The sequence below is a fragment of the Gymnodraco acuticeps genome, unplaced genomic scaffold, assembly GCF_902827175.1.
Source record: "Gymnodraco acuticeps unplaced genomic scaffold, fGymAcu1.1, whole genome shotgun sequence".
Classification (NCBI taxonomy): Eukaryota; Metazoa; Chordata; class Actinopteri; order Perciformes; family Bathydraconidae; genus Gymnodraco; species Gymnodraco acuticeps.
In genome coordinates this window covers 4,131-26,959 of record NW_022990367.1, presented here as the reverse complement: position 1 = coordinate 26,959, position 22,829 = coordinate 4,131, and the positions used below count along the sequence as shown (strand labels likewise).

At 45.4% G+C, this 22,829-nt stretch overlaps 1 protein-coding gene across 1 annotated transcript; it reads left to right on the top strand.

The window, feature by feature from the left end:
* Positions 1–234: 234 nt before the first annotated feature.
* On the top strand, positions 235–21,653 carry LOC117551385 (membrane-associated guanylate kinase, WW and PDZ domain-containing protein 3-like; the record flags this gene model as incomplete). Its single annotated transcript, XM_034224251.1, has 2 exons — positions 235–354; positions 21,417–21,653. Coding segments are annotated over 2 exons (356 nt in total), but the record flags the coding sequence as incomplete, so codon positions are not given.
* Between the last annotated feature and the right edge of the window lie 1,176 nt (positions 21,654–22,829).

Here is a 22,829-nt window from a genome sequence, read left to right as displayed (position 1 = left end):
TTTTCCGTTTCATATTTTAATAATGAATTCAAAACGCTGTGGTCCCGCTCTGTTCAGTATTTATGATGTAGACACAGACCCCCCCCCAGAGGGCTGTGTTTGGACTGAGTCATATCCCAGTGAGCATGTTGGATACACACTAGATTATAATAAATAACCCCCCTATAGTCAGTGAATGGTACGGTCCACTTGTCTGGGTGTTTCCTCCATGTTAACGTGTGTTTCTGTTGGAAGGTACCACTCGGCAGCCCAGAGAGGGGGAGGTTCCCGGAGTGGACTACAACTTCATCGGCGTGGGGGAGTTCAGGGACCTGGAGGAGAGCGGCCTGCTGCTGGAGAGCGGCACGTATGATGGTACGACCCAATAACTCACACACTACACACACAACACTAACCACGGGGATTTAGAGCTGCACTTTGAGATGTAACGTAGTTCAATGAGAATCAAAAGCTTGTACTCTGCTTCTGTTAGACGTTTATTCAGGAGAAGAGAAGTTCTCGTGAAGCTGATTGTTTCAAGACGATATTAAATACTGATGCACTGAAGATTTGCATATTTAGAAGCAGCAGCGAAACTGCGCCGTGATTGAGGGTGCGGGTGCTAGCGGAGCCTCGCAGATGGGGGTGCTGCAGCCCCCTCAACACCCCCCCTTCCCGCATTCATGGTGCTCAGGCTGAGTTCAGGCTGAGTTTCGCGCTGTCTCGCAGACCCCACGCAGCAACCAGGAAACGACACCAGATTCTTACATTTAAAAATATTTTCTAAAAGAGACATGTTTGGTATCAGTGTCGAAACTCAGGTGCATCAGAAGCAGCGGGATCAAAGCAAACTAGCTCAGCACCTGTCTCTATGAAGTGCTTATAAACCAAAGGGCAAAGCTAGCTTGGAGTCGTGTCAGAATTCAGTGAGAGTTCGATTATACACCTTGATCAGAAGAGCTTCCTCTCTCTTACATAACATCTTCATTTCAATAGGTATAGACACCAGCTTGAGGCCCCGTCCACATGGAGACGAAGCGGGTGTTATCCGCTACAGTTCTTTATAGTAAGGACGGTTCGTCCACGCGAGGCCGACACGGAGCCCTGAAACGATGACGCATCCCAAAGTGGGAAGGTCTGGTAACGTAACGCTTGCGGCACCGTGTGTACACCCTAAACGATCTTAGCCACGCCTCTCCTGCTCACCCCCGCCTCACCCCACCTCTCCTGCTCACCCCGGCCTCTCCCTGCCTCTCCTGCTCACCCCCACATCTCCTGCTCACCCCCGCCTCACCCCACCTCTCCTGCTCACCCCTGCCTCTCCCTGCCTCTCCTGCTCACCCCCGCCTCACCCCGCCTCTCTGTGCTAAATCCACATCGGAGAATAACCAGAAGGGCAACCAGGCAACCATGGCAACCATGCTCGGGGGGTCTTATTCTCTGCTTTTGGTGTATTTCGTGGCGGAGGTACAGCGCCACTTACAGGCCCGGCATGTCTACAGCGTCTCCAGCGGCTCGAGCGGTCTCGTGTGGACGGAAGACCTTTTTAATATCGACCTCGGTTCGTTTTCATCTCCGTGTGGACGGGGCCTGAGTGCGGAGTCTTATGGATCATTCAGTGTTAGATTAACAGAATAAAAGAGCATGAGAGAAACTGCATAACTGCAGTTAGGTCATGTGGTTTCTACATACATCTGGTTGTTACTCCTGTGCAGCGTCAGGTGATCAGGTGATCAGGTGGTCAGGTGATCAGGTGATCAGGTGGTCAGGTGGTCAGGTGATCAGGTGATCAGGTGGTCAGGTGGTCAGATGGTCAGGTGGTCAGGTGATCAGGTGGTCAGGTGGTCAGGTGATCAGGTGGTCAGGTGATCAGGTGGTCAGGTGATCAGGTGGTTAGGTGATCAGGTGATCAGGTGATCAGGTGGTCAGGTGATCAGATGGTCAGATGGTCAGGTGGTCAGGTGATCAGGTGGTCAGGTGGTCAGGTGATCAGGTGGTCAGGTGATCAGATGGTCAGATGGTCAGGTGGTCAGGTGATCAGGTGGTCAGGTGATCAGGTGATCAGGTGGTCAGGTGATCAGGTGGTCAGGTGATCAGGTGGTCAGGTGATCAGGTGGTCAGGTGGTCAGGTGATCAGGTGGTCAGGTGATCAGGTGGTCAGGTGATCAGGTGGTCAGGTGGTCAGGTGATCAGGTGATCAGGTGGTCAGATGGTCAGGTGGTCAGGTGATCAGATGGTCAGGTGGTCAGGTGATCAGGTGGTCAGATGGTCAGGTGATCAGGTGGTCAGGTGATCAGGTGGTCAGGTGATCAGGTGATCAGGTGATCAGGTGATCAGGTGATCAGGTGTCTGACAAAGAGATCAAATATAAAATATCCACGAGATGATTTTCTGCAGAAAGACTTTCACACGTTGCACGTCTGAGCTGTGTTAGAGCTTCCTGTGAGGAAGAACAATATACCTGCAGTGGCACACACACACACACACACACACACACACACACACACTCACACACACGTGCACACACACACACACACACACACCACGCACACGCACACTCACACACACACATACTCACACACACACTCACTCTCACACACACACACTCTCTCTCTCTCTCTCACACACACACACACACACACACACAGTGTTTCTCAGATCTGTCGTCATATCTTTCGGCAATAACAGAAATGTATTCCAGAGCCAGCGTTAGAACAAACCTGCAGCGAGCGTGCAGAGCTTTAATCATCTCATGCTCAGCATTCAGAGCCGGTGCCTCTAAACAAAGAGAGATATTCATTCTGTTCCCAGCAGGGAGGAGTGTGGGTGTGTGTGTGTGTGTGTGTGTGTGTGGTGTGTGTGTGTGTGTGTGTGTGTGTGTGTGTGTGTGTGTGTGTGTGTGTGTGTGTGTGTGTGTGTGTGTGTGTGTGTGTGTGTGTGTGTGTGTGTGTGTGTGTGTGTGTGTGTGTGTGTGTGTGTGTGTGTGTGTGTGTGTGTGTGTGTGTGTGTGTGTTGTGTGTGTGTGTGTGTGTGTGTGTGTGTGTGTGTGTGTGTGTGTGGGCGTCGCAGCCATTATATGAGGGTGGGACAAGTCCCCCCCACCTTTCAAATGATTCGTTTAGACCCCCCAACTTCTACCATGCGGAGAGTCCGTGAATCGATCTCCACTCGCCGCACTTTGTCGAGCGCTGTGTCAGAGCGTCACTATCAAATCCATTCCACTTGCTTATTGAGAGAATGCCCAAATCAATGAAACTCCGTTCCATGTTTTCACTGCTACTTTGTACCAAGGCAGATTCTCCCATAGCGCGCGCATGTTCAAGGAGTGTTGCCATAGTTGGACAGCTCAGACCTGTTGTATGAAGTGATGCCGGTAGCGGAGGTAAGGCACACACACCAAGTGTTCAGGAAATGCTTAATACAGCGAAAATCAAAGCTGACGATCTCTTGGTTTGATATGTTTTCTCCCCCAGACAACATGGACATAAGAACATTTTAAAGAAGAGGAAAGTAAGTCTTCAGCTGGTAGCAGTTAATCAGTTACCAGTGATGGCGGCATCTCACCTCTGGAGAGGAGTTTCGTCTTTATGTCATGATAGAGACACAAATACTGAATAGTTTAGATGAGTTTAGATGTGTGCATCTGGACCCGGTGACGACATTACCTATTGACGCAGCAACCACTGTAAGTTATATTCTTGTTTAATTAGACTTCTCTGTTTCATTTATTCGACTCTGTATAATTGTTATTGTAGCTAAAACGGCTAAATCGCGTTTGAGAGATTTTAAATCTCAGATCTGCTCAGGCGAAACCTGCTTCACAGGTCTCAGCACTCAAGCCTGCATTAATATAGGCACGGCCAGTCTATTGATAGCGTGAAGTACAACCGCGTGACTCAGTCATTTTGTACCTTAAAAAGCATTTAAATACCGCATTTAAAATCTGATGAACTCAGTGTGCATCTGGACCCGGTGACGACATTACCTATTGACGCAGCAACCACTGTAAGTTATATTCTTGTTTAATTAGACTTCTCTGTTTCATTTATTCGACTCTGTATAAATTGGTATTGTACCTTAAACGGCTAAATCGCTTTTGAGAGATTTTAAATCTCAGATCTGCTCAGGCGAAACCTGCTTCACAGGTCTCAGCACTCAAGCCTGCATTAATATAGGCAGGGCCAGTCTATTGTCGCCCATCAGCTGTAGAGAGTTAACTAATTAGAGGGGCGTGGCCCTACAGCTGTGAGAACTGAGCAATCAGGCGTCTATTTTAGGTAGCTCTTTCCTGGAGTGTCAGCTTCAGCGTCAGACAGCCGAAGACTGACAAAGACATTGGAGTCCTGCGGGAGTAAGACTGACAAAGACATTGGAGTCATGCGGGAGTAAGACTGACAAAGACATTGGAGTCCTGCGGGAGTAAGACTGACAAAGACATTGGAGTCCTGCGGGAGTAAGACTGACAAAGACATTGGAGTCATGCGGGAGTAAGACTGACAAAGACATTGGAGTCCTGCGGGAGTAAGACTGACAAAGACATTGGAGTCCTGCGGGAGTAAGACTGACAAAGACATTGGAGTCCTGCGGGAGTAAGACTGACAAAGACATTGGAGTCCTGCGGGAGTCTAAGACTGACAAAGACATTGGAGTCCTGCGGGAGTCTAAGACTGACAAAGACATTGGAGTCCTGCGGGTATCTAAGACTGACAAAGACATTGGAGTCCTGCGGGAGTCTAAGACTGACAAAGACATTGGAGTCCTGCGGGAGTCTAAGACTGACAAAGACATTGGAGTCCTGCGGGAGTCTCTAAGACTGACAAAGACATTGGAGTCCTGCGGGAGTAAGACTGACAAAGACATTGGAGTCATGCGGGAGTAAGACTGACAAAGACATTGGAGTCATGCGGGAGTAAGACTGACAAAGACATTGGAGTCCTGCGGGAGTAAGACTGACAAAGACATTGGAGTCCTGCGGGAGTAAGACTGACAAAGACATTGGAGTCCTGCGGGAGTAAGACTGACAAAGACATTGGAGTCCTGCGGGAGTAAGACTGACAAAGACATTGGAGTCCTGCGGGAGTAAGACTGACAAAGACATTGGAGTCCTGCGGGAGTAAGACTGACAAAGACATTGGAGTCCTGCGGGAGTCACGAGGGAGGCAAAGAGGAGGCAAATCCTACTCTGATTGAGCTGGTGTCTTATTTCTCTTTTCTTTAGTTTTTTAGCCCCTCATGCTATAATCATGTGTATTTTCTCCATTCCTGTTCATGTGTCTTCTCGCAATTATCACTGGCCCCGTGTATCTCCTAATCGATATAACCGGCCTGCTCTAGTCTATCCCACGTGCTCCACTGAGATCCAACTAGTTTCAGGTGGCCTGTGGAACTGCCAGTCAGCTGTTCCTAAGGCTGACTTCATCTCTGGCTACGCCTCCCTGCAGTCTCTGGATTTCCTTGCTCTCACTGAGACGTGGATTACTCCATCCAACACATCCACCCTAGCAGCTCTCTCCACTGCATATTCCTTCTCCCATACACCCAGACCCACTGGCAGAGGAGGTGGCACTGGTCTCCTGCTCTCTCCCAAATGGAGCTTTTCCCTCTTCAAGCTACCTAACTTCACTCCTTCCACCTTTGAATTCCATGCCGTCACAGTAACCCATCCTATACAGCTAACCATTGTTGTTCTCTACCGTCCACCAGGCGCCTTGGGGGACTTCTTGGAGGAATTAGATAATCTCCTCTCACTCATCCCTGAAACTGGCCCTCCCGCTGTACTTCTCGGAGACTTCAACCTCCAGACGGGGAAGATAGACGAACTAACATCTCTGTTAACCGCCTTTGCTTTCTCACTGTCTCCGTCCCCACCGACTCATAAAGCTGGCAATGTCCTTGATCTCATATTCTCAAGGAACTGCGCTACTTCTAACCTCTCTGTAAACCCGCTCCACACATCCGATCACTTCTTCATTTCATTCTCTCTACCCCTTCCCAAACATAACAAACTAATCTCTTCTCATCCTGCACTTGTCCGCCGTAACCTTCGCTCCCTCTCTCCCTCTACCTTTGCCTCGTCGGTGCTCTCAGCCCTCCCTTCCTCTGACTCGTTCCAACTCCTGCCTCCAAACTCTGCTGCAGAAACTCTCCTCTCTACTCTCTCATCCTCTCTGGACTCGCTCTGTCCTCTCACATCTCGGCAGGCTCGTCAGTCCCCTCCTGCTCCCTGGCTAAATGATGCACTGCGTGCTAATAGAACCGTCCTTAGGGCAGCAGAGCGGAAATGGTGGAAATCCAAACACCGTGACGACCTCCTAACCTATCAGGCTCTCCTCTCCTCTTTCTCTGCTTCGATCTCTCAGGCAAAAAGCACTTTCTTTCAAGATAAGATCCAATCTTCCTATTCCAATCCTAAAAAACTATTCTCCATCTTCTCCACCCTCTTGGACCCTCCAAAAGCTCCTCCCCCCTCCTCACTTCTGTCAAGCGACTTTGTTACCCACTTTGAAAAAAAGGTTAATGATATTCGCTCTTCTTTTTCTGACTCACCTCTACTCACCGCTGGGTCACCAGACCCTCCTTTCACCAACACACTGACCTCCTTCTCCCCTCTCTCTCCAAGTGAGGTTCTTACCCTCATTACCTCTGCCCGCCCTACCACCTGTCCTCTGGACCCTATCCCTTCAAACCTCCTTCAGACTATCGCTCCTGATATTCTACCGTTTCTCACCCATTTCATCAACACTTCTCTAACTTCTGGTCACTTTCCAAACAGTCTCAAGGAGGCAAGAGTAAACCCTCTCCTAAAGAAACCCACTCTCAACCCGTCTGATGTTATAAACTACAGGCCTGTCTCTCTCCTCCCGTTCCTGTCTAAATCACTTGAACGCGCTGTCTTTAAACAACTCTCCTGTTATCTCAATCAGAACAACCTTCTGGATCCGCACCAGTCTGGTTTCAAGGCAGGTCACTCCACAGAAACTGCTCTCATTGCTGTCACGGAGGAACTGCACACTGCCAAAACTGCATCCCTCTCCTCTGTCATCATCCTGTTGGACCTGTCTGCTGCATTCGACACGGTGAATCATCAGATCCTCCTTCGCACTCTCCAAAAACATGGAGTTTCAGGCTCTGCTCTTTCCCTCCTCACCTCATACCTGAAAGACCGTACCTACAGGGTGACTTGGAGAGGGTCTGAGTCCGACCCTTGTCAATTAACTACAGGGGTCCCTCAGGGCTCTGTTCTTGGTCCCCTCCTTTTCTCCCTGTACACAAACTCGCTCGGATCAGTCATTAGCCCGCATGGTTTTTCTTACCACTGCTACGCTGATGACACCCAATTAATTCTGTCCTTTCCTCGCTCAGAGACCCAGGTCGTCGCACGCATCTCTGCTTGTCTAGCTGACATCTCTCAGTGGATGTCTGCTCATCACCTCAAGCTCAACCTTGACAAGACTGAGCTGCTCTTCCTTCCGGGAAAAGATTGTCCCACTCTTGACCTGACAATCAACATCGGCACCTCAGTTCTTTCCCCGACTCAGACTGCAAGGAATCTGGGTGTGACCCTAGATAACAACCTGTCCTTCACTGCAAACATCGCTGCTACAACCCGTTGCTGCAGATACACGCTCTACAACATCAGGAAGATACGTCCCCAGCTGACTCAGAAAGCGACTCAGGTTCTGGTCCAGGCTCTCGTCATCTCACGCCTAGACTACTGCAACTCCCTCCTGGCTGGTCTACCTGCATGTGCCATCCGACCTCTGCAGCTCACCCAGAATGCAGCGGCTCGTCTGGTCTTCAACCTTCCTAAATTTTCCCACACCACTCCGCTCCTCCGCTCCCTTCACTGGCTTCCGGTAACTGCTAGAATCCACTTCAAGACACTGGTACTTGCTTACCATGCTGCGAATGGATCTGGCCCTTCCTACATCCAGGACATGGTTAAACCGTACACCCCAGCGCGTGCACTACGCTCTGCATCAGCCAAACGACTCGCTGCACCCTCGCTGCGAGGGGGACCCAAGTTCCCATCGGCAAAAACACGTGGGTTTGCTGTCCTGGCTCCAAGATGGTGGAATGAGCTCCCCATTGACATCAGGACGGCAGATAGCTTGCACATCTTCCGGCGCAAACTGAAAATTCATCTCTTTCGACTCCACTTCGAGCGATAGAACTATTAACGAAGCACTTTTATACTAATAAAGGGCTGGCTTACCTAAAGCCAGTTGAGTAGCACTTGAAATGTTTGGCTCTATGAAGCCTGATGTACTTATATGATTCTGTTTTCTTCAAGGTTGTGTCTTCCTGGTCGAATGTACTTATTGTAAGTCGCTTTGGACAAAAGCGTCAGCTAAATGCAATGTAATGTAATGTAATATAATGTAATGTAATGTAATGAGAAAAGGCATCGAAATGCCAGGTTACTAGTATTTATCATGTAAACAGGGAACATGAATAACCGATCTCTCTGTGCTCATGTGAACACCATGATGTCCATGTAGAGACGCAGTCAGTGTGTTTTACTGGAGCCTCAGTTCGATAAGAGATTATTTTCTGAGTTCTTTAATTTCGGTACTCTCCCTCAAAATGATAATGTGCATTATGTTTTAATTCTTCTTCTTTTCATTCAGAAGCTTTTTGTGTGTGTTTATGTTTTACTGAGTGCTTATAGGCCATTTCCATCCCAGTATTCAGTTAACTGTTTATGATGATGTGAGTGATGAAAGGGAAATGACAGTTCAGAGTAAATTGTGATGTGGACTCTCATCCCAGAGTGTTAAGGAAGTCAGTGGGGATATTGAACAGGAAGCATTTCAGTCAAGGGGCATCATGTGACCAATATAGACAGAAGAGCAACATGTAAGTCAATGATACCATTCCTAGGTGAACTTAACATCTGTATGGAGTCAGATCAGTCTCAATATTAATAAATGCTCACAGAAGGATTCATGTATTTTGCGTAGGGCTGTCAAGTTAACGCGTTAATAACGCGTTAACGCAAAAACAAATTAAATATAATAAATAAATTTCCTCGGCCGCCCCGTAGTTTCAGAGCGCATCGAGTTTAAAATACCATCTACAAGCTGATGCTGACAGCCCCGCTCCTGCTGCCCGCTTGTGGCAGACCACACTTCCACGCTCACCGGCAGGCACCGACTGGCTGTTGGGAGGACCGGGAGGGTGTGTGTATGTGTGGCCCGAGCAAGAGAGAGACCTTACGTGCATTGTTGTTGTTAGCATCTGGTGCTAGCTAGCTAGCTGCGCTAATGGATAAGGAGCTGTTTAAATGAAAACAGAGGAGCGACATTTCGCCACAACTGCGCCGAGCACTTGACTTTATGCAGGAAGCCAGACAGTGGGACATTGTACGAAAAGTCAGCACACTCAGCACGGATAGTGCGCGCAACATGATTGCAGCGTCCAGGCAGCTCCCGTTCGAGCATATGCCTTGAGTTGCACATAGCTCCAACGAACACACACACTTTGTATTGTATTATTGTATGAGAGAGGTTCCAGGTTGAATTGAGGCGAATATTTGTAATGTTCAGAGGTTGTTGTGTTTAATATTCATGAGAATATTTGTCATTGTTCAAATGATAATAAACATTAGCATAAAGCATATTCGTCCACTCATATGTTGATAAGAGTATTACAAACTCTAAGGTACATTTAGAACAGATCAAAAATGTGCGATTAATCGCGATTAACTATTTTAATCGACTGACAGCCCTAATTTTGCGATTTATATATAAATGACTCTCCACAACAATATCTCTCAATGCACTCACAAATATTTATTGTTGTATAGAAATGTACAAAAATGGGCAGTTAAACTGCTTTTTATTAGTTCAAAGACGGCACACTCACACCAATGGCGAGCCGTCAGGGCCCTCTAGACCTCTGTGAGGGCCTAACCTCATAATCCCACCAGGAGCGTCTGCGCTGCGTTGCGCTGCGTTGCGCTGCGTTGCGCTGCGTTGCGCTGCGTTGCGCTGCGTTGCGCTGCGTTGCGCTGCGTTGCGCTGCGTTGCGCTGCGTTGCGCTGCGGCGTTTTTAGCGATCGCGGCCACTCTAGTCAATGGGTGCTATTCCACCAGATCCGCTACGCCGCGGTTCGAAGCGTCCCAGAAGCTCCTCGCCGCAAGGAATTTCTAAAATATAGGATGAATCCTATTTTTGACGCGGCGCAGCGCGGCGCAGCACGGCGCAGGCAGGAAGTGGAACGTTCATCCAACAACTGCGAGGCTGCACACACGACGCTCCGCTTCTGCAACGTTTTGAAACGCGCCTGGTGGGTTATGACGCAGGAGGAGGTCGCAGCGCGGCGCAGACGCTTCCGGTGGAATCAGGGGGTAAGATATTCAAAAAAATAATATTTGAAAACATAAAAAAAAAAATGTTTTTTTTTAAATATTATTTTTTATATTTTGTTGTTGTTACATTTTTCATTAGTTTTACCAACATAACTTGATTTAATTGTATTTAAAATAATATTTCCAAAGAAATAAATCCTTCGAATCTGCCTGTTCAGTTTCTGTTGGAATGTGAAGGGTTAAATGCCGTCTCTGCGAGTTACTTGGCTTGTTTGAGACGCGTTGCGGCTCGCCTCGAAAGTAGACTTTCGAGAGAATAGCCGATCGCAGCTCGGAAAGGTCTCAAAAAGCTCGCCTGAAGTCGGACAGCTCGGAGTCGGCTTCGTCTTCTTCTCTCGGTTTTTTGGCGGATTGCAAACAGCTTGAAGGTGCATACCGCCACCTCCGGAGTCGGCTTGACTCGGTTTGCATTTATAAAGAATGCACACATGTGTTTAATCATTAATGTCAGATATGTACTAAGTAAATACATTTGTTCCTGCTCAAGATTAGATTCAACTTTATTGTTATTGCACAGATTACAGGTACTGAGACAGTGTGAGAAAAAGACAACAAAATGCAGTTTAGCTTCTAACCAGGTGCAACAAGCAGTAAAGTGAAAACTAATGTACACAACCTACAGAATAACATATAGAATGAATTGAATGATGAATAAACAGTGAGGGGTATGAATACACTAGATATACAGCAGCCTGTGAGCAGTATGAACAGTGTGTATGAATATGCTAAGATATATAAAGTATGAAAACGGTAAGCAGTGCAAGTATAGTATAAAATATATAGATATTAATTTCATGATGATAAACATTGTGGAACAATGATGAAAAATGTGAATGGAAGTGGCGACGTAAAACTGACACAAAACAACAACAAACTTTTGCCGAGCCAATTGGAGAGTTTCATCAGCAGCACGTGGAAAAACCCACCAATGAGCGCTCAGCTCGAGATACCAGCGAGACGTTTCCCATCAAGCATTTCGCTTCCGCAGCCCGTGGAGAGGAACTGCGCCGCCTCGCCGCGCCTCGCTCTCAAGGCTGCGGGCGTCTTTGTCCCGCGAGATTTCAACGTCTCATGTAGGCGAGCCTCCAGAGCAAGTTGGACAAAATGACTAACCATCATGCAACGCACGAGCAAGACGTTGATCGCAACTGCGCAGGTCTGCGCAGGACTCGCTTGTCTCAAACAAGCCTACTGTGAAGACGGGAGAGCTTGTTGGTCCCTCTCTACATTCACAGAGGGCCAGCTATAGTAACTCAATGAGAGTGTAATGTCAAATGACAGCACAATTGACCAATCATATCTTCCCTCTTAATGGGCGGGCTTTATTTTCGCGGACTTTATGACAAGTTCCGCCCGCTGTGAGGTCTATGCAAGAGACTAGGCTTGTTTGACACACGTTGTGAGCTATTGCACTAAATATGTTTGTTAAGGGCTACGTTACTCACTCCTGCGCATCGATATAGCATTCCTTTGCGCATTTTCTTAAGGTTTCTATCTTTGCTCTTTCAATGTTATCGTTCGTATCCTTAAATGCTAGGGGGCTAAAAAACAATGTGAAACGGAAGGCAATTTTTCTTTTTTGTAAGGAACAAAAGGCAAATTGTGTTTTTCTGCAAGAAACTCATTCTGCAGAGGCAGATAGTTCTGGAAAGTACAATGGGGAGACAACGTGACTTCACTATTGTTTAACAACTCTTTTTATTGGGTTCTTTTATTTGGGGTTAAGTACATTGTCAGAATAAGTGAGAAATGTATTTAACTTCTGTTAGACAGCTATCATACTGAATACATATTGACTGTGAATGTATGCAAACATGTATGGCATATGGCTGTCTAACAGAAGTTACATTAACTTCTCACTTATTCTGACAATGTACTTAACCCCAAATAAAAGAACCCAATACAAAGAGTAGTTAAATAATAGTGAAGTCACGTTGTAATAACAATAACTCATCTCTCTCTCGTTTTATTTTTGAGCTTTGCTAAAAGCCACTGTGTCAAGTGTCCATCTTGGGTTGCCGTCCGGAGTTGTCCAATATGGCGGACCATCTCGCACATGCGCAGTACCGATCGGGCAGGGGGACGGATCGGTAGTGACAGTGACGCATCCTATAACCCGGAAGTAAGATTCGCTCGGATTCCCTCCACAGAAAGCAATGGGATTTCTCCAGAGGGTTTAGGAAAATAGCTGGAAATAAGGTCTGTGGAAAACGAACCTGTTAGATACATGCACGTTTTATTCAGCCGGATAATATCCACCCTACTTTTATTATTTTCGAATCATAAATCTAATCGATAGATTTATGATCGATAGACTTATAATTAGCATAAGTTTGTTCATGATGACTCACTTCAGTGATAGTGATGACATCGTTGCGAAATTATTAACCGAGTCATTTTCAAGATTGAGTTCCAATGATAAACTGGAGTGGCAAAGGATCAGCTGAATGACCCGCCATCAAGTGCTTCATCCAAAAGGACAGGAGGATGGACTTTGTGTTTCAGTGATTTGATCATCAAAGGTAGGCCTAAGTCATTTTCAATGCGGGCCGCCGTGCCGACTTAATTCATTTGTAATCGCTACTTGGCTGTGGGTGCCCTGTCATGATAGGTGTTTATATAAATGGTGTTGTTTTGTGTGGTAGAGGGTCGCTGTCATTGATGCGTTTTGCACCCCGGACCACTGTTTTGATATTCCGCTGAAGTATACGCTGAGACGTAATAACTCTTCTTTTCTTTCGAGGGAAGGGGGGTCAGATGGCCTATGTATAAAAGTCACGGCTCGACACTGACACACACATACACACACACGCATGCACACACTCACACACACACACACACACACACACACACACTCACACACACTCACACTCACACACACACACACACACACACACACTCTCTCTCTGCTCTGTTGACAGTCTGTTCTGTGAAGTGTTTGCCTCCATGCCAAACAGAGCTTTGTGCCAAAAGCCATTGGCACTGAAACACATTCTCTCTATCTAACACCACGACACACACACACACACACACACACACACACACACACACACACACACACACACACACACACACACACACACACACACACACACACACTTTAATTCTTGGTCAGTGCTCCAACAAGTGGGACTTTCCAATCCAACTTTATTTGTACAGCACAGATCTGGATATCGCACTTCTACGATATCGATGCAATGTTAACTAAATGTGCAGCAGTCAGTTCAGAGAGGGAGTTACACACGGGGGGTATGAACAGTGAGTTCAGAGAGGGAGTTACACACGGGGGGGTATGAACAGTGAGTTCAGAGAGGGAGTTACACACGGGGGGGGGTATGAACAGTGAGTTCAGAGAGGGAGTTACACACGGGGGGGGTATGAACAGTGAGTTCAGAGAGGGAGTTACACACGGGGGGGTATGAACAGTGAGTTCAGAGAGGGAGTTACACACGGGGGGTATGAACAGTGACTGTACGTCTCGCTGCAGATGGAACTCTGCTTAGTCTGCTTTCATTCTCACGGGGGTGAGATATGCTGGCAGCTGCTGACTGAAACAGATGACGTGATAACACACACACCACACACACACACACACACCACACACACACAACACACACACACACACACACACACACCACACACACACACACACACACACACACACACACACACACACACACACACACACACACACACACACACAGTGCATGGCTCAGCTTTAGCTCTGACAGCTTTTTATCGGGAAACAAGTTTGAAGACATGCTCCGTTTCCCCTGAAACCTCTTTGCTGGCAGCGGGGCGATGTGTGATGGAAGAAGAACAAAGCGAGTTCCTTCACCTCAGAGCAGCACTTTGTGATATTAAGAGTAAGTCACATTATAAGAAGCTTTTTCAACTGTATGAATCCAAACAGTTGATCTTTTTAAACTCTATTACAATATGATTCCACCTTAATACAGCGTTTTAATATAAAGCTGGATCACGCTGTGCCTCACACACACACACACACACACACACACACCAGGGTTTCCGTTAGCCGGTAATGACCGGTTTTTAGCTGGTAAAATGTATTAAAAACCGGTAAATTCAAAACCTGCCGGTCAAAATGTCTGGTAATAATTAGGGAGGCTCCGATAGATCGGCCGCCGGTCATTATCGGCCGATATTCACTCTTAATAGTTTGATCGGTGCTCTCTATAAAGGCCGATCAGGAGAGCTGGATCTGATCGATATGGACATAAACGCGAGTGAAGTATAACCGGACACGCGAGAGAGATCAGATCAGCTGCTGAGTCAGACAGAGACACGCAGCTCTGCATAATCACCTGAAGCCCCGCCCTCTGTTTAGCGAGCTGCAGGAGCTGCATGAGAAACTGACGGGCTGTCAGATATGGAGGACGGAACATGACTTAAGTATAAATAAATAAATGTATGAAGAAATACAGGAATAAATAAATAAATACGTAAATAAATAAATAAATACAGGAATAAATAAATACAGGAATAAATAAATGACGAAATAAATACAGAAATAAATAAATGTTGAAATGAATACACAAATAAATAAATAAAAGAATAAATGCATAAATAAATGCATAAATAAATATGGAAATAAATACATCAATGTATAAATAAATAAATAAAAGTCGAAAATAAAACAGAACACACGTTATTATATATCTTTCATTTATTTCTACATTTACGCAACATACATTTATTTATTTATGTATTTATGTGTCCGTATGCTAATGAGGTGGGCGGTCCTAACCTCAGTCTGAAGCAGGATTGGTTACAGGAGTGTGTGATCATTTCTGGCAGAGGGCTCTACTACTAACGCCTGGATAACCGCGCTGATTCGAATGCAGGAGCTTTACTGTTTAGCCCTTATCTTTATACATCCATGGTTTATCCACAGTTGTAAGGTTTATTTATGGATATTGATTTAAGAGCCATTGGAGATCATTTACGATCATTAGCGGACCATTTAGAGAACGGAGAACCAAAAGACTATGTCCAGTTTCGTGTGGAACGATGTATAGAGGACTTGGCTCAGCTCGACATGATGTGACTTGCCACAAATCTATTGCTTCTGCCTGGCTCCAACAATTGGCGAATCCTGCTTCAGACTGAGGTTAGGACCGCCCACCTCATTAGCATACGGACACATAAATACATAAATAAATAAATGTATGTCGCGTAAATGTAGAAATAAATGAAAGATATATAATAATAACGTGTGTTCTGTTTTATTTTCGACATTTATTTATTTATACATTGATGTATTTATTTCCATATTTATTTATGCATTTATTCTTTTATTTATTTATTTGTGTATTCATTTCAACATTTATTTATTTCTGTATTTATTTCGTCATTTATTTATTCCTGTATTTATTTATTTATTTACGTATTTATTTATTTATTCCTGTATTTATGTACGTAATTTATTTATTCCTGTATTTCTTCATACATTTATTTATTTATGTTCCGTCCTCCATAGTCAGAGAGAGAGGGAGGGAGAGGGGAAAAGAGAGGACCCGTTTCTCCCGTGTTATTATTCAAAGTTAATGTAAACTTTTGAATAATGTACGTTATCTACTACAAGTAGTTTGTTTGAATGTAATAATTATGTTGTTTGTTGTTTGTGGAATCATTTATTGAAAAATGGATCTGAATTTTTCGATCTGTTACGATTATAAACTGAAGCAATATAAAAACGAGCCCCGTGAACTGAGTTTTAAACTGAAGCATATCTGCTCAGAGTCCGGTAATTACCTGCTAACGGAAACTCTGCTACACAACTCTTATTATTATTATTGAAATATGACCGGTAATTTTCAAATGTGTCCGGTAAAATAAATTCTGCCCGGACATTTGACCGGCAAGAAAAAATCCTAGCGGAAACCCTGACACAAACTAACCCAGTCTCATGGCATTTCGTGTTGCACAGCACGATTTTAAAAGCAATGTGTTTCGTGCCTGCGTCTTTTTCTCCGGTCGGGTCTTGGAAGACCGGAAGCTGTGTGGTTCATAAAAACATGTTCTTACTCAATATCAAGCCACAGTTATTGCTTTTATTTGAAATCGTATAATTTCGGACTTTTGTTGCCGTCTGTGAGGAAAATAAATGGGGCTCAGAGCCTCAGGATACTGAAATCTGTATTTTAAAAAAAAAATGTCCTTCTAATTTGTTATTCTTTTCAAAATAACACACTGTTATTTACTCACCAATAACACACAATTATCCTTGCTTTTATTTATTGGTTTAATTCCATAATCTCTGGCTTTTTTGTCGTCCGTCAGGAACTGAATTTCAAAATAAAATAACCGGAAACAGACGTAGGCATTTCGAGCGATTACCCAAGATCCTCAGCTATGGTTTAAGCTCGCTGATTGGATGTTTTAGCCGCAATGCATGCTGGGATTTGGTGTTTATATGATATGAAATCCGGAAAACATTTAAAAAGAATAAAATAATACTTAATTCCGAGTGTTCTTGCTTTTCTCTTTGAAAGTCATCACATAACGGCATTGTAATACACGGTTCGGCTGCATTGTATATTACAGATCTGCCGTAGTTCTTTATTTATAGAGCCCTGATGAGAAGACCTTTGGAAAAACTGAGAAAATGCCGCCGAAACTGAATACTTGACGTGGATCATAAATATATTCAACAATTAAACAACATCTTCAATTTCTCTTCACACAATACGTCTCCTTGCAGTATCAACACTAATTCGGCTGACTTTTATATTTGATCTAATTCACAGATAGGTTATATTTACACCATAACGGTGCACAGCTGATATAAAAGGACTGTAGTTTTTAAAGATATTACTGATTTTCTTTGAATGTAAGAATGTAAATACTGAGTCTGAAATAGTATAGCAATATGCTGTAACATTATGTGAAAGCATGAATAAAACTACACATCTTCAGATGTTATACATACATAAGTGTCCTACACTAATAATACAAAGTTATTATTAGTGTGCTGTGTGTACCTTGTGTGCACCTCCTAGTGGTTAAAGCACGTTATTGAATTATTTTGGTTGAATAATGTTATTTGATGAAAAACATATTAAGAGTACATACTTTCATAGGGGGAAAGTAGAAGGTCAATGATAGAAATATAGAATATAAAAAATCAAGAAGATACTATAAGTGATCTCTACAATAAAACAGTTTAGTGCAGCATGTACAAAGATATTAATATGAGGATGTGCAAAACAGACAAACTAATTAACCTTTATTAACACATTAAAGAATACTTTAGATTAAGGTCTTCTTTCAAATAAGAAAAAAACTTTGGGGGTATCTATCTACAGATAAATATTAAGCCTGACAAAGTACTTAACGTCTAATATATTGCTTTCCTGCAATGTTAACTATGTTGAAGCACTTCTTTTAACTGATATTATACATATGAATTATATGCCAACTCCTGGTCCTCTTCCGTGGGGGATCCTGCCGAAGCCTGTCCCACCGGCTCCGGTTCCTGTTCGGCCCCCGGAGCTGTCTGGTCTTCGCCCTCGAGCCCGGCCCCCTGCGAGCCCGGCCCCCTGCGAGCCGCGGTCTTCGCCCTCGGGCCCGGCCCCCTGACTCTTCCTGCCGCGGTCCTCGCCCTTGGGCCCGGCCCCCTGACTCTTCCTGCCGCGGTCCTCGGCCTCGGGCCCGGCCCCCTGACTCTTCCTGCCGCTGCCTTCGCCCTCATGCTCGGCCCCCTGAGTTCACCCGCTGTGGCCTTCGGCCCACCATGGACTCTGCCTTGCCCCCGGGCCGTCCGCCCGAGACCCCCACCTTGGACTCTGCCTTGCCCCCAGGCCGTCCGCCCGAGTCCCCCTTCTCGGCTTCTGCCTTTCCCCCGGGCCGTCCGCACGAGATCCCTTCCGGGTCCTCCCCTGTGCTCCTGGGCTGTCAGCCCAAAATCCCGTCCTCCTGACCCCCTCCACCCACCCTGGTGGCCTAGTGATGCGTTTGGGTCCTGCTTCCTTCACTCAACCGTAACAGATTCGTTCCATTTCAAACAGCAGTTTGACGCTCGGCGTAACCTTAGCACACTGCCACTCCAACATCCAATCCCAGAGCTTGAAGATTTATCACGGGGACTGTAGTCCTAAACGATAGCTGGGGATTATGGGTAGTGTAGTGTCTTCGGCCATCCTAAACTCCTAGAGGCCTACGTCTGTTTCCGGTTATTTTTATTTTGAAATTCAGTTCCTGACGGACAGTATTCTGAGGCTCTGAGCCATTTCTTTTCCTCACACAGACGGAAACAAAAGTCAGAAATTATACGATTTAAAAATAAAAGCAATAATTGTGGCTTGATATTGAGTAAGAACATGTTTTTATGAACCGCACAGCTTCCGGTCTTCCAAGACCCGACCGGAGAGAAAGACGTGCTGCAGGCACGAAACACATTGCAGTAGAAATACATTGCTTTTAAAATAAAAAAAACACCAAAAAAAGGGGGAAATCGTGTTGGTGAACACGAAATGCCATGAGACTGGGTTGCACGCACACACACACACACACACACACACACACACACACACACACACACACACACACACACACACACACACACTGCATTTGATTAAATAACTACATGTGGAGCCACCTGGGATTTGAATTGTAATAGCCCGTCTCCAGCCTCTGGAGGAAGCAACTCTTCCTCCAGAGGCTCATTAGTGAGGTTCATCTTCACCATCCGTCTCACTTCCTTATTGTGGCCCCTGTTTGAGAGCAGCAGCAAATCACCTCGTAACTTAACCCCCTCAGTGTACCCTCTGCCAGCCGGCATCCTATCAATTACACCCAGTGAAGGACTTAAAGGTTTAAGCTACTGATATTAACACTTCACTGGAACACGGCTTAATGTAATTACCGTAATCAATTACAGAGCATTGAGCATGACGCGCGGGAAATGGTGTTTTGATGGGAGGGCTGTTTATTAAGTACATAATTATAGCTGATGAAGGAACAGCTGTTCTTGTTATTTCACCTGACAGAGACACTGACTGCAAATACTCAAACGACAGACTCAAGATACCAATGAGTGCAAAAAGATTCAAAAGACATTAAATGACTACAAAGACGGTATTTACATAAAAATGGAATGAAAACCGGTAGTAATAAAAAAGAAAACACCTCCTCAGCGTCTCTTCACCTCCTTTCTGGAGTTTCTGTTGCTCCTGGAGGAGGAGGAGGAGGAGGAGGAGGAGGAGGAGGAGGAGGAGGAGGAGGAGGAGGAGGAGGAGGAGGAGGAGGAGGAGGAGGAGGAGGAGGAGGAGGAGGAGGAGGAGGAGGAGAGTAAAGAGGGTAAAGTGGGTCAAAACTCTGAGGAAGAGGAGGAGAGATGAAGCTCTCGCTGTGAGGCTGTGTTCAGCCCGAGGCTCCAACATGACAGCAGAGGAAGATGGACTTAAAGGGTGGAGAGATGCACAAACTAACCTCGGAGTAAACGCTGCACTCCCTGACTCCCCGAGGAGGAGAGCGAAGAGAAAAACATTTCATCAAGGATCAAAACGGGAGAAAAAGTCCTGCAAAGGGTTTCCTCCATGTGAGGGGTTCGTCAGCTGTAGGGTAACTGAAGGAGTACATTTGAAAGGGTTCAGGGTATTTAGGTGGTCATAGAGGGGTGGAGGGATGTGGCGTTCTGCAGGGACTTTAAAGACACTCAAAATGCTCTGGAAGAAACTCAAATTGTCCACAAATGGATCAAATGAGACTGAAAAGGACTACAAAGAGAAAAATGATCAAACAGACGAATCAACCAAAAAGGGACTTAAAGGTGGGGGAGGTAATTCCCCTCAGAACACGGGTTCTACTCCATGGAATGCTCTTAACGTCCCGATAGCAATGAATACATGAAATGCTTTGAAGCCGTGTTGCTATCTGTGCACACACTGATCTCTGCCCTCATTGGTCATGTGCGCGTTGGTGTGTTGGAGGAGGGGCTCTGTGAGGAAGTCTGAAGGAAGGGGCAGATTGTTTTCGGTTGTGTACTTTACTTTCAAATTCTAGCGCACTCGAGCTGGTTTCTCCATTCTTACCTCCCCCACCTTTAAAGTGTCTTTAATGAGACTCTGATTACGAAGAGACACACAATGACTTGAAATGGACTGACAATGACCAGAAAGAGACACAAAACGCTCGGTAAGAAACTCAAATAGTCCACAAAGTGGCTCAAATGAGACTGAAAAGGACAACAGAGAGAAACATAATAGAGTGGTGGAGGGATGTGGTGACTGTTGTTTTTCATGACCTATCCAAGACTGTGATCAAAACGTGTAAAAAGCCAGTCCCCATATATGTATTATATATCAAATATCTCATTTTCTCTGTTTTTCTCATGAAAACCAAGTTATTTCATGTTTTCAATATGACATTTAAAGGGTTAAAATCCTGAAAAAAGGTTATATATTTGGTATTTTTGATTAGGACTGAAGTTGCTTTAAAGATTGAATGGAAAAAAGTGGTGGAATTTGTTATTAATATAATGTTTTTGGCAGTGGACGTTTTTGTCCTGAATGACTAATTAGGATAGTCGGTTTGAATGATGAGGGTTAGGGTTCCACATATTCACCGTTATCTCACGGAGAGATAGCGCAGGTCCTTCCTTCCTGCACGGTCAGACTATATAAACACCCCTTGCTGTCAAATACGTGAATATGTGCAATATATATATATGTCGTAATAACTGTGCAATATATACCTGGCTGCTAAATCCTCAGAACTGTTACAGGACGTGTTTTTTCTAAATTTGTTATCTTGAACATGTTTTGTATGCATGCTTCTTTGGTACCATTAAGCTGTCCTTGGCTCTTTTCTGCTGTAACACATTCTATCCTATTTTATTTGTAGTTACTTGCACTATTTTTACTATTTTATCAGTTTTATTGTGTTGCTCTGTTGGAGGAGGAGCCTGGGACCTCATTGACATGTATACGCCGTAGCTATGTACAAATGACAATAAAAGCCTTGAATCTTATACATTTCCCTTCTGTGGGACGAATGAAGGGATTCTGATTACGTTTTGTCTTCCTCTCTTTTTATTTCCAGGTAACTACTACGGGACCCCGAAGCCCCCCGCGGAGCCGAGCCCGGTGCAGCCCGACCTGGTGGACCAGGTTCTGTTCGACGAGGAGTTTGACACCGAAGTTCAGAGGAAACGCACAACGTCTGTCAGTAAAATGGACAGAAAGGACAGCGCAGCTCCAGAGGAAGAGGACGAGGACGAGAAAACACCTGCAGTCAACGGCCTGGCCGGTGAGAAACGTCCTCTTCTACTTCTATAGCCCAACGTTAGCCTCCTTTAGCTTAGCGGTGGTGACGTGAAGTCATGTGACCGTGCTGTAGTTCCTTTATAGCCCAACATTAGCCTCCTTTAGCTTAGCGGTGGTGACGTGAAGTCATGTGACCGAGCTGTAGTTCCTTTATAGCCCAACATTGGCCTCCTTTAGCTTAGCGGTGGTGACGTGAAGTCATGTCACCGTGCTGTAGTTCCTTTATAGCCCAACATTAGCCTCCTTTAGCTTAGCGGTGGTGAGCTGAAGTCATGTGACCGTGCTGTAGTTCCTTCATAGCCCAATATTAGCCTCCTTTAGCTTAGCGGTGGTGACGTGAAGTCATGTGACCGTGTTGTAGTTCCTTTATAGCCCAACATTAGCCACCTTTAGCTTAGCGGTGGTGACGTGAAGTCATGTGACCGTGCTGTAGTTCCTTTATAGCCCAACATTAGCCTCCTTTAGCTTAGCGGTGGTGACGTGAAGTCATGTGACCGAGCTGTAGTTCCTTTATAGCACAACATTAGCCACCTTTAGCTTAGCGGTGGTGACGTGAAGTCATGTGACCGTGCTGTAGTTCCTTTATAGCCCAACATTAGCCTCCTTTAGCTTAGCGGTGGTGAGGTGAAGCCATGTGACCGTGCTATAGTTCCTTTATAGCACAACATTAGCCACCTTTAGCTTAGCGGTGGTGACATGAAGTCATGTGACCGAGCTGTAGTTCCTTTATAGCACAACATTAGCCACCTTTAGCTTAGCGGTGGTGACGTGAAGTCATGTGACCGTGCTGTAGTTCCTTTATAGCCCAACATTAGCCTCCTTTAGCTTAGCGGTGGTGACGTGAAGTCATGTGACCGAGCTGTAGTTCCTTTATAGCACAACATTAGCCACCTTTAGCTTAGCGGTGGTGACGTGAAGTCATGTGACCGAGCTGTAGTTCCTTTATAGCCCAACATTAGCCTCCTTTAGCTTAGCGGTGGTGACGTGAAGTCATGTGACCGTGTTGTAGTTCCTTTATAGCCCAACATTAGCGACCTTTAGCTTAGCGGTGGTGACGTGAAGTCATGTGACCGAGCTGTAGTTCCTTTATAGCACAACATTAGCCACCTTTAGCTTAGCGGTGGTGACGTGAAGTCATGTGACCGTGCTGTAGTTCCTTTATAGCCCAACATTAGCCTCCTTTAGCTTA